General features: G+C 37.2%; 1 protein-coding gene across 1 annotated transcript; it reads right to left on the reverse strand.

The window, feature by feature from the left end:
• Window positions 1-7188: 7188 nt before the first annotated feature.
• LOC110115100 (zinc finger protein 4) lies at window positions 7189-8161 on the reverse strand. Its single transcript, XM_020848237.2, has one exon. It carries the CDS (start codon window positions 8075-8077, stop codon window positions 7493-7495), a length of 585 nt encoding a protein of 194 aa, XP_020703896.1. The 5' UTR covers window positions 8078-8161; the 3' UTR covers window positions 7189-7492.
• Between the last annotated feature and the right edge of the window lie 5102 nt (window positions 8162-13263).

Below are 13263 nucleotides of genomic sequence, written 5' to 3' on the forward strand. Positions count from 1 at the left end.
AAAGTTAGGATGGCCCCAATTTTAATTTTGTAAGTTTCAAGCTTGGTTTTGCATCGAGATTCGTGCCCGATCAAGATAATTTTTCTATGACGTGTGTGTGTATAACTCCCTCAAACAAAGCCTCTTAAAAAGACTGATATATAGAAAATAATTCAGTTTAAAAACATTGATCCATCATTGCTTAGCTAGGTTGGTGGGTGAGTACGGTTGGGAACCCCTCAACCTGTGTTTGATTCCCCTCGAGCGGCAATGACTCTTAAGTGGGGTGGGGTCCAATTAAGTGTAGACCGGGAGGTTTTTTGGGTGGGTGTGCCTCTTCTAGTTAAGCCGAGAATTAGTCACGCCGCCAAGCGCCTTTTCGGGGATGACAGTGAGTGGATATCCTATTCCAAAAAAAAAAAACATTGATTTTGTCAATTATTTGCTTATGGTTTCCTTTGGGATAAATTATTTTGTTATTGATTATTTTTAAGAAATTTGTGCATTAGAAAATTGCTGCAGAAAATAAATAATAAGAAAATTGTCTTAAATGAAGTATTATATTTATCATAATAATTAAAATTTACATTTTTCAAAAATAAGGAAAAAATCAAAGCATTCAAATATAATATATTTGTAATAACTATATATTTTTATTCACTTTGCTTAAGCTTTTCTACACTTTAAGTAAATCATAAGTGATTTTGGGATATTCCATAAATTCAAGCAATTAAGCTTTTGAGTTTTTAGATGAGCACGACGTTCAAATAATCGCTTCTGAGTTCATGCTTATTATGCCATTTATGTGTAGAAAATATTTTGTTAAAAGAGAAAAAATGGATTTGTCACCTTAAATTTAATTATTTACAAAATTATGGTTTTGCTCAAAAAAATTAAACTAAGAAATTTGTGAGTTGTATTTATCACAATTAACTCAAATTTATTAAGGCTATATTTGGGATCAATTTTTTTACTATTTTGTACAGCTATATTTTTAGTATACAAACTTTTTGAAGACATATATGCTGCGTCTTGGAGTATTCGCGGCGGTAGAGAAATATATAATTTAACGTCTTAACGTTGTACGAAGATCCAGCACATAATCCGATAAGAGAGAGAGGGTGTTGCATTCATAAGAGACGCCAGAGTTTTTACGTGGAAACCCCTGAAAAGGGGGAAAAACCACGGGGCCTAGCCCAGTTTGAATGAATCCACTAATATTTGCAGTCGATTACAAATGAGGCCCTTGGGAAAAGGCATTGGCTTGATGGTGCAAATGTACATCATATAGAGCGCATTACATGGTGGGAGTTACAATATAGACATGTTTGTTTAGTCGGCACGACCATAGTCGATTGGATAGAGGTCGGAAAGACCGTTGTCTGGTGATGGAGGTCGGAAGTACTGTAGTATGCAAGAGACCGAGGTCAGAAAGGCCATTGTTTGACAATGTTGGTTGGAGGGTCCGTAGTATGAGACGGAGGTTGGAAGGACCATAGTCGGCAGGGAACAGGGGTCCAAAAGACTGTAGTTGACCGGAGATTGGGGACAGAAAGACCGTCGTAGTATAGCGGTACTCTGGTAGAACTCTGAGCCAACATAAGTCTGGGCCTCAGGTGGTGGTCCGGCAAAAGTCCGGGCCTCAGGTGGCGACCTGGTGAAGCACATGGCCTCAAGCGGTGGTCCGGTAGAAGTTCAGGCATCAAGTGGTGGTCTAGTAAAAGTTCGGGTCTCAAGTGGTGGTCCGGTGGAGGTGAGGGTCTCAAGTGGTGGTCCAGAGGAGCAACAACGTCAGGCGGTGGTCTGGCGGAAGTCCGAGCCTCAGGTGGTGGTCCGGCAGAACTCTGGTCGTCAGGTGGTGGTCCGACGGAAGTCCGTGCCTTAGGTGGTGGTCCGGTAGAATTCCGAGAGTTAGGTGGTTGTCCGACGAGACTCCGACGGTGGTCGAGGAGAAGCTTTTTCCTTCTCTTTATTCTCTTCTTCCTTCTCTTCTCTTCTTCTCTTCTTGCTTGGGATCCCCTTTCAAGAGAAATGAGGGGTTTATTTATAGATTTTTGGAGTGGCATGACCTGTAGGTAGGTGAGAGATCAAGGGTAAAGGGGGAGTGGTCGGATGGACGACCGATGTTGAATCCCTTGATCATGGACCATTTATGGACATTTGAATGTCTTAGTGATGTCAAAATTTAGTGATCTTGAGCTCGTTGGATTCATCTCGTCGAGCCACTCGATTCAACTATAAGCACCTTATGTTTGGAAATCGTTTAGTAATCCAAATTGTGGTTCAAACCTTCCAACAACGCTTTGGATCCTTGATTTGGACTCATTTGGGCTCGAATTGAGTCGAATTTGGTGTCGTTGGGTTCGTATTTCTGAGACATTCAGTTTGAATGTAAGTTTGCTAAAATCAAAGTTAGGATGGCCCCAATTTTAATTTTGTAAGTTTCAAGCTTGGTTTTGCATCGAGATTCGTGCCCGATCAAGATAATTTTTCTATGACGTGTGTGTGTATAACTCCCTCAAACAAAGCCTCTTAAAAAGACTGATATATAGAAAATAATTCAGTTTAAAAACATTGATCCATCATTGCTTAGCTAGGTTGGTGGATGCGTACGGTTGGAAACCCCTCAACCTGTGTTTGATTCCCCTCGAGCGGCAATGACTCTTAAGTGGGGTGGGGTCCAATTAAGTGTAGACCGGGAGGTTTTTTGGGTGGGTGTGCCTCTTCTAGTTAAGCCGAGAATTAGTCACGCCGCCAAGCGCCTTTTCGGGGATGACAGTGAGTGGATATCCTATTCCAAAAAAAAAAAACATTGATTTTGTCAATTATTTATTTTTCTAAACAAAATTATTATTTTTAAGAGGATTTGAGTGAGATTTATAAAATTAGTTTTATGAAATTTTAAATATGTTTACTTTCTTTTTTAAAAATTAGTTTTCTTTTCATCTCTTTTATTTTTTTTATTTTGCTATCTATTTAGCTTTATAAAGCATTATCATCCCAAAAAACACAGAATCAAGCAAAATTTTAACCTTGAAATTTCGATCAAATTTGAATCATTGTCGTTTCCACTTTTATTTTTGTTGAAACATTCAATTAAGCTTTACTATTTTGAAAATCGTTTCATTTGTCAAGTAAAAATTACCTGAAATGCCATCGTCGAACGCGCAGAAGGCTTTGCCGGAGACTGGGCTTTCATCTATGATTGGATTGTCTCCGTCATCGGATGACGGAGTAGCACGGAAGAAAGCGGGGCATGAAAAAACGTCAGGATTCTCGGCCGTCGGCGGCGGCGGCACCCGAGGACGGTTCGTCCTCAACGCAATGCCCGGAACACCATACTTACATGGGAAGAAGAAAAAAAAAAAAACAAAGAGGATCGTCTGATGCGAAATTCGATAGGCATACATTATGTCATTATTCGATTGTTCCGTCGGTTTAGAATCGCTAAGAAAATATTAATAATTTTATTAAAATTCCACTTAATCTTTAGTTTTGATATGACTAGAAAAATCATATGATCAAAACAAACCTCAAAATAATTTTTTAATAAGAAAAAATTGAAATTAAAATAATGATCATCTTAAATCCTAATTTGATATGTTTATATGGCTTGGCTGGACGAATCCAACGAGTTTAAGATCACTCATTTTTGATATTATTCGTATTTTAAACATAAAAATTTTATGATCTTACTATTTTTATCTGTGCATGCTGAATTTTTTACCATATTGATAAGTAAAATATATACTCTACTGACTCAAATTTTCTAGCACGTAATATTTTGTGGGAAATAATTCTTGGGTGATGAACAACCTTTGCTACAACCTCAAAGATCATTCACGTCAATGTCCTAAGCATAGTTGTAGCACAACAATAGTCCCTTTATTATGATCCATTATCAGGTTTGAAAGACATTCTTCAATAGTGATGGCAACCTCACAACATAAAAAAACATTCATTATTTTATCTCCCCTCAATTATCATACATTTTTGCTTCTATTTTGTGGGTAGCAAATTTGGACTAGGGGCAATCTTGGCTATAACCTTAAACAAATATTTATGTTGAAATCTCGAACATGGTCAAACTTGTTCCCCATTATATTTAGCATCAAAGATAATATAAATGGAAGCGATCTTTTATAAAGTTTTTAATAAATATGGGAATGCTTTAAGTGAATCTCAAACTCTATATAGTCCATAAGTGGACTTCTACTCCTTGGGCAAGATTATAGTCTCAATCTCGAAAAGGAAGTGACGGTCTAAAGACAAACCAATATTCACATTCAATTTGGGATATACGTGGCATTTGCCCCCTCCAAATCTAGATATAATCAATTATAAGGGGTTTGATTCCACCTCTTCCATATAGGTTAACGTTATCAAGCAATACTTTGATAAATAACCTCAGATAGGTCAAAAATTATTGATGGATTTCTTTCATTCTCTTCTATACATGTTACTTTCATGGAGTAACACTTTGTTAAACAATTTTAGATAGATCAAACATTTTTGCTAGAATTCTCCCAATCTCAATTTAATCCCATCGAGTAATGCTTAATTAATACAAATTACAGGAAATCACTCGAGGTAGCTTAGAAGAGAAGCTAATAGTGGATAGGGTCCTCGTTAGAAAGACCCTATGAGGGCAAGTGGTATACATGGTCTCTACTCACAATCTTAGGAAGGCACGCCCATGAGGTAGCCTCGATGGGAAGCTAATAGTGGATATGGTTCTCACTTGAAAGACTTCATGTGAGTAAGTGGTTGACAAGGTCTCAACTCTTTCAAAAATCTCAGAAGACAAAAAGTCTTGGCCTTATCCAAAAATCTTTAAAGATAAAGGCCTTAGAAAGAATATTGTTGATCTCAACTAAAAAATAATATAATAAAAACTTTACTTAGATCATGCTAAAGTCCTTATATAGCTGGCTACCCATCTCCTTATCCTGTCCTTACTATCCATTTATCTGCCCAAGATCTGCCGAATTTTCGGAGCCCACAAATATATATATATATATAGACCTAGGAAGGCAAAAGCTTCAAAAGATATATGTACATTTAAAATCTTAGAAAATATAAGCCTCATAAGATATGAGATTATTCAAAAATCTCAGAAGGCATAATTCTCTAAAGGTATATATACACAAAAATATATATATATAAAAAAGCCATAGAAGATACAAATTTTTTTTTATTCTTCAAAAATCTGAGAAAGGTGAAAGCCTCAAAAGGCTTAAGATTGTCTAAAAACTTTTAAAGGCAAAATGATTCTTACATAAAGATAGAGCATTTATTAATTTAAATAAATTGAAAGCAAATATTAGTAAGGCTTATATAAACATCTCAAAGCCTTATATAAGGTTATTGGATTTATATGATGTCAACATAATAAATTTCAGAAGTCTACATCATATTCAAATATATGATCTTTTTTATCTAAATGATTAATGCAAGGAGCTGAAAATAAAACTCCATGAATTAAAATACTTTCATCAACATGATTTTTTTATTTCCAACATTGCAAAATTTTTTTTGTAATGATTACCATCATATTGGGAGAAAATTTAGAGCTTCAAAATATGATGAAAAGTATCTCAAAACAGAGTGAGTCAACTTTCTTTTAAAATAAAGACCAAAGCTCTACCGTCAAGATAAAATTTTTGAGTATCACTCATAAGTCAGTATAAAGAATAATTTATTCTTTAAAGAGAGCTGTAGTGGAGCTTGAAAGGGGATATCACTTATACAAAACCATAGAATTCTTCTCTTAAGAGAAGAAGAGAAGGGGGAAAGGGTAACTCGTTCTCTACAAAGAGTGTCATTGGAGCTTAAAAGGAAATAACACCTATTCAAGACAGTGAAATATCTCTCTTGAGAGAAGAAATAGAGAAGAAAAATGAGGCAATAGTAATTCATTCTCTACGAGGGGTATTGGAGCTTGAAAGGAGATACCGCTTATTCAAGCCAGTGAAATAACTCTCTTAAAAAAATGAAGAAGAAAAATGGGTAAAAAAAGATTGGAAGAGAGAAGTGCTGCAAACTTCTCCTTTGATAAAGAGGTATATATAATTGAAGAGGGAGGAAGATTTCATTTATATAACTTTAAACTAAAGAATTATGTGATATTAATGAGCTGACTTTATTGAAGAGAATTACATAATTTTAAGTAAGAAAGTTATATGAATTTATAGAAGAGAGTTATACAATTTTAAGGACGAGAATTAGATGACTTTACGGAAGAGAGTTATGTAACTTTAAGGAAGATAGTTACATGATTTTATAGAAGAGAGTTAAGTAACATTACTAAAGAGAGTTACATGGCTTTAAATAAAAAAAGTCATTTAAAAAATTAAAAAATATGGAAAAAAAATTGAAAGAAAAATAAAACTACATAAAATATTTGAAACAACAACAACAAGCCTTTGTCCCACTACATGGGGTCGGTTAAAAAATTTTGAAAAAAAGAAAAAAAAATACAAAAAAGAACCTCTCTTAAATATATATATATATAATTTGAGAGAGAACTTCTCTATTAAAAAAAGTAAAAAAGAAAAAAAAAATCTCTATAAAAATAAAAAAGAAAACTTAAGGAAAAAAAGAGAAAAAAATCTAAAAAATAAAAAAATAAAAAACTCAGGTTATTAGGATTTTGTGGTTGAATGATTATTCTTCCTCCTCTGTAAGTTCTTTCTCTAAATATTTTGACAAGCCATCTAAACTTGCCAGAACATCTTAGCAATTGGCTTGCTGACAATTAAGTTTTGATCTTAGCAACCACATGGGCTTATCAGGAGGAGAGTTTACTTTCTTTTTTCGATGAACTTTATTGTGCAAAATACTTCAGCCCACTTCTAGCTTTATGAAGGGAAAAATCCTGTCATGCGTCACAATTAGTTTTCTGCCTCCAAGTTTGCATTTCTTATCTAAAATACTTATTTAAACATCTTATTTTAAGCTGCACGCATAATTGGGCAACTAAACTTGACAGTTGTATATTAACGCTTCGTTTGGAACGGTTTTTTCTTTGCTTTCTAGAACAGCTTTTTAGTACAAAAATTTCAGAAATCCGCTTTAAAAAATAGTATGAAGTCGTCCCAAAGGAAACCGGACTCTTCTTAATTTGTTGTTGATGCTATGACAGTTAAGATTTAAATATAATTCCTGTTAACACCTTCACCATTTCAAGGAGAATATGCTCCATGAAAGTGGCCCATAAATTCGGCATACTAATTACAGAATTGTTGATCTGAAACAAACCACTGAATGACAACCTGTGTTACCTTATTTAGGTAAAATTTGAATATAACATCTGCAACTCAGAAAATAACACTTATTGTAGAAAATCTGCACATACACAACCTTAAACTTATTATGGGTTTCGTCCTGGTACTGATGGAGTTCTTGGTGTTCTGGAGTAAGTTTAACATGGCTGAAAACAAGCACAAATCTGGACTTGAAAAAGATGGTGAGATACAAGAATGGGAAAGGTCTGTACCTTTTAGTAAAGAGGTCACAGTTTGAGGTTCAGGTCTAGCTTCTGCAGTTCTGGTGGTGGTTTGGAAAATTTCGACTTATGAAAACTCCCTGGCCATGCCATATTTGTTGCTTCCTCAAAGGCAAAGGGTGTGCAAGTCATGCTGAAATCTTGGCTCCTTGCTGCAATGGGCATAACTCCTTCCCTGTTGGGCTTGTTAACTACTGAATGTGGCTGAACTCGTAGTGACTGTAGAAAGGAAGGAGCGAAGGGTAAGTCTAGCATCATCATCTGTGACTGATAAGTTCTTTTAGCTGCTCCTCTTTCTCGCTTGTGAGCATTTTGATGGCCTCCTAATGCCTGTGAGCTGTAGAATTTCCTCATACAGAAATTACAGGAAAACACCTTTAGTGGGGATGGTTTTCTATGGGAATCAGAAGAATTTTCAGTTGTCGATGAGTTGCTTCCTCCAAGAGTTAAATCCAACCATTTTCTAGACTTTCCATCGCTGGTTTCTTCTTCTGCATAATCTCTAGCTTGCAATTCTACTTTCAGGCTATTTTTCTCTTTTTCTGTCATCTCTTCAAAGTAACAAGAGGAACTTAGTGAGAGTGGAATCATCAGTTTAGGACAGAATTAGAAGTCATACGGACTCTGAGGAATGGTCTTGGTTTCTATTAAAAAGGAGCACAAGGTTATAATGGGAATAAACTTGGCCAGTGGTGAATAAGAAGAAAGAAGAACTGGCTATGGATTGTTTCTAGCTGTTTATCTCTTTCGTATATGGCCCACTTTCTGGGGAAAGATTATTCCGTGCGGACACCGGACGGGAGAACCGCTTGGTACCGAGCGTCGATGCCGCACTCGGTAGTGAGCGCAGTACACTTTTTAGGTGACGTGAAATATTTTTGTTGGTCTCTGGGCTATGTCCCGACTCCGCACAAAATAAAAATTCTTTTATGGGGCATGTTATTCCAATGGCAATGCTTACATCATGAAAACTGTTTGCCCATATCTATCCTCAGATGCTGTTTATCTTTTTTCTCATTAAGTGACGCTCACTTTGTGGTTCTGTTCTATGATTCCATGATGATACAGGGTTGACAATGTAATAAAAAATGCATCAGCCATCAAATCTGATCTTTTTTCTTCCCTCCAACAATAAAGTTATTCTGGCCACTGCACTTCATTAGCAAGTAGGACTTGCAAAAGTCTATTCTTGAGAATCAGGTAAGAAGCTTGTTCCATGATGTGCTTCCTGACCAATTGATCTACAAAAAGAGAAGGAAACTTCCTTTAAAGTTGAATTGAACGATTCTGGAGAAAGCTATAATCTTACCTGTTTTTAGTTGCCTTACAGTATTTTTCATTTGGTCCATTGGATCACCTAGGTAGCTCTGCCATCATGGGTCAATCTAAGAACTTCAATTTGATCTCTCTCTCTCTCTAACATCTTAAACGAAAAAACCTTTGAAAGGATTGACTGGGTGATTGGTAATGTGATATGTTAGCCCTTAATTGGGCATTATTACTCCAGAGAACTGCTTAACATGCGCAATAATAGGAAATTGCCGAGGTGGAGAAGCCTTTCCATTGTTCAAAGTGTCTTATTCTTCATGACAGGGTCCCCACAATGGTGACAATAATGGTATTATTAGCTATCCAAAGGTTAGTGCTGCATTAGCTCATTATGCTAATTAGTGCGGTTTTTTAGTTACATAGTTTTGGTGACTAGAGTTCCAATGGGGTAAATTACAAGCACATTTTAGTTAGTGGGAGAAGTCTTAAGTCAAGTGCTTTAAGAACCACTTGTACTTCGCCAGTAGAATCTTATAGCAATAAAGTTTCTTTGTTGTCTCTGTACTGATGTAAGTCTTTGATGCTGAACCTTCTTTGGATTCTGAACTAGAATTCCATTTGAGAGTCACACGTCCTGATCAATTTAGAAAAGCCTGGCTTCTCCTCCACATGATTTGTACTACACTTGGAGGTCTATATGTAGGCTTCTGTCATTGTAGTGAAGATTGTAGCTATATATGAAATAATAACCTATCAATCATGTCTCAGTTGTGGTGCCCCAGGTGTATCTTTCCACAATCTTTATATATCTGTTCTCTAGCATGATATTATTTATAGAAAGGGCAGCACTAGTTTCGCCATTTTGTGCTGCCCATGGCACTCGGCATTAGGGGTGTCAATATTTGATACGACCCGAAAATCCGACTTGAACCCGACCCGAAAATTTTGGCTTAGGGCCAACACAAACTCGAAACGGGTCGGATTCGTGTTCAACAATTCGACACGTTTTAAAAACCGGATTGTGTTCGGGTTGAAACTTTGATCCAAAATTTATTTTTTTTGACACAAAACCCATTTTGACCCGGCAACCTGAGATTGATCCGTTTTTTACCCGAAAAGCGGATATTGATCTATTTTTTTATTCAAAAACTATAAGTTTTTTGTTGGCACCGGGTCATTCTGGTCGTGTCGGGTTGATCCGGACCTAAAGTGGGTCGGGTTAATCCGGACCCGAAGCGGGTCAAGTTCAGGTCCTAAAAATCTTCCCGTTTGCAAAAACTGGTCGGATTCGGGTTGACTCAAATAGTGCCGGGTCAGTTTCGGGTTTGACCCGAACCTGACCCTTCACCCGAAATTGACACCCATACCCGGCATTTGCTATGATCTAGCTACGGCTTGTCATGTGGCTTGTGATGGACTTATAATATTTAGTTTGGACAACTTGTGAGTAGCATTAATTTTAAGAATTTTGTTCTTTTTCTATGAAATATTAGAACATATAATTGAGGATGCTGATACCTAATTTCTTCAAGATGAAGGTCTTCCACCTTAAGAAAGAAGGTTAAAAAAGAAGTTGTAGATAAGAAGGTAACTGAGGCCAAGAGCTCTTGAGAGTATACAATGATTCTTGCTTCCGTTTTTGAGCATTTTAATCATTCTGGGTACTTTTTGTTGTCACTGTTACATGATATAGGTGTAACTTTCCACTTGTTTGAAGCTGAAAGGAGAGAAACAGGACCATTTCTCAAACACCAGTAGAATGGGGTCCCTTCTTCCATCAGTCTGGTGTCTGTTTGTGTGCATGGCTCCAGCGTATTAATTTAGTTGGAGAAATTCTGGCATGTGCTGGTCCATTCCAACTTAAATGATACATGTAAATGATATTAGGGACATACACGTACATTTCGGGGCTTAGTATTTATGAACTGACATTCTGACAATATTCACTTTTTGTTGTCTTCATCTAAGAATCCTAGAGGAAATTCCTTGTCTAACTTAATTGTGGTTAAATTTGAACTTAGGCAAAGAAAGTAAAAAACTAAAATTATTCTATTCTGATGCTTGTGCAAAGGGGTGTCAAAATCGGGTTTCGGGTCGAACCCGGAATTGACCCGGTTTCAAATGGGTAGACCATAACCCGACCCGAGTATATAAAGGGGTCGAAAATTTGTATTCGGACCCGACCCATCAGGTTTCCGGGTTGACCCGACTCGACACGGTTGAGCTTCTGGCTGCGGCGGGGCGGCTGAACGATGGGCTGCATGTGGCAGGGGGGCTGGACGATGGATGCAGACACGAGCGGGCAGGTGCGTGGTCAGCTGCGGGCAAGTGCGGGCAGGCTCGGGCAGTGGTTGGCTCATTTTAAACAGGTTCAATCCGGCAACCCGTCGGGTCAACTCGAATCCGACCCGTTTTGAAATCTGGTCGGGTCTATCCCGAAATTTCCAAGTTGAATTCGAATCGAGTTTTCGTGTCATGTCAAATATTGACAGCCCTATTTGTGCATGATAACAGCTAGAAAATTATCAATATTTTTCCATTTTTAACTTCACCAAAAGAAATGCATGGGGAAAAAGTAGTAAAATGCTGTGTGGTGATAGGTCATGTAAGCCTACAGGATTCTTGGTAGACAAGCCAGGAAAAATACTCATGGCCTGTGACTGCAAGAGAGTTTTGTGGAATTATGCAAGGAATCATGATTAATGATGCCCCTCGTGCTCAGGCAATTATGAGCTTGATGAACAGCAGAAAAGAAGCTGAGGTGTTTGTCATGAAGGTGTATAGCGGTTTACCTGCCATCTTGTTTGTTTGGTCCAGGATAATAAGTTATGTGGGAGTGAAGGATTTTAATTTTTGGGTTACTCTAATTTGGCTCCTACTGGTATTTGCTACCATGTTTAACGTTAGTACGATTTTGTCAAGTTATCACTTACAACAACAACAACAACAACAACATTAAGCCTTTGTCCCACTATATGAGGTCAGCTACATGAATCCTTTTTCGCCATTATGTCCTGTTAAAAGTCAAATTCTTATTTAAATCTAGTAAAGAAAGATCTTTTCTAATATTTTCTAACCAAGTCTTTTTCGGTCTACCTCTATCTTTTTTAACATAAATCAAATCTAATACCTCAACTTTTCTAACCGGGTCATCAGAAGGCCTCCGTTTAATGTGACCAAACCATCTAAGACGACTCTTTCTAATCTTATCTTCCACTGGAGCTACTCCAACCTTATCATCTATATGCTCATTTAGTATCCTATCTCTAAGGATAAAGCTACTCATCCACCTAAGCATCCTCATTTCTGCAACACTTACTATTTTTCTGACGTTATCACTTACAGAAAAAAAAAATGCTAGTCATTTTTCTCATTGTTGCCCTGAAACCAACGGTCGCAGTTGAGTAACTATTTGTAAAAGAAGATATACAGTTGCTTTCCTATAAAGTTAACACTGACTCAACGCTTACTATTAAGGCATGATTCTTAATTCATTAGGGAACAGCTCCATTTCTTACAAACAAAAAACTGTTCATCCACCAAAATAATTTTATGCAACATTTTCCTTTTGTAATAGTGGGATATTCTTCTTTCACTGGGAGAGAATATCTTATAATTTTCAGAAAGGTAGAAGATGTTGAAGCATCCTTTTATCATTTTTGTTAAGTAAATAAGATCAATATAATATTAATGTGGAGTAATCTTGAAGAAAACATTGGTAGATGAAAGAACAAGAATTTAACTTGTTAAGAGTTTTGGTTGTTATAAGAAAGATCATAATCTGGTAAAAGAGGTTAGAATGACCGTTGTTTGGTGGAAGTTCGGCGTCAGTTGGTGGCCGAGTGTAATTCCGGCGATAGTTGTGAGCCGACCGGAGGTCTGACAAAAGTCCTACGATGATAGTCTGCAGCAGAGAGAAAGTCTGATGACAGTCGGTGGCCGAGCAGAAGTCTTGCATCCTTCGGTGGCCGGTGAAAGTTTGACGGCCAGCGAAAGTCTGGCGTCGGGCAGATGTTCAGCGTTGGCGGTGGTCCGGTGAAAGTCCGGACATCAGTTGGTGGTCCAATAGAAATCCGGTGTCGGGCGGTGGCCTAGCGGAAGTCCGACAACAAGCGGTGGTCCGTCGAAAGTTTGGGTGGTGGTCGAGGAGGAGCTAAGTGGCAAGAACAATCTCCCATCTTTCTTCTTGCTTCCTTGCTTGGGGGTCCCCTTTCATGAGAAGTGAATGATCTATTTGCATATTTATGAGAGTGACATGAATTATAAATAGGAGGAAGATTAAGGATAAATTGGGAGATGTTTGGATGTACGACAGATGTTGAATCCCTTGATCGTGGACTGTTTATTGGGCATTTAAATGTCTTAATGATATCAACATTTGACGATCTTGGGCTATTTGGATTTGTCTCGTCGAGCTGCTTAATTCGACTATAAGCATGTCATATTTAAAAAATATTTGGTAATCCAAATTATGTTTTGAACCTTCTAAATGTGCTTCAGGTCTTTGA

Source organism: Dendrobium catenatum, unplaced genomic scaffold (genome assembly GCF_001605985.2).
Source record: "Dendrobium catenatum unplaced genomic scaffold, ASM160598v2 fragScaff_scaffold_1290, whole genome shotgun sequence".
NCBI classification, from domain to species: domain Eukaryota; kingdom Viridiplantae; phylum Streptophyta; class Magnoliopsida; order Asparagales; family Orchidaceae; genus Dendrobium; species Dendrobium catenatum.

What these genes read in the sequence shown, in the direction of transcription:
- LOC110115100 (XM_020848237.2), bottom strand. Translation starts at nt 8,077, where the DNA reads ATGATTCCACTCTCACTAAGTTCCTCTTGTTACTTTGAAGAGATGACA.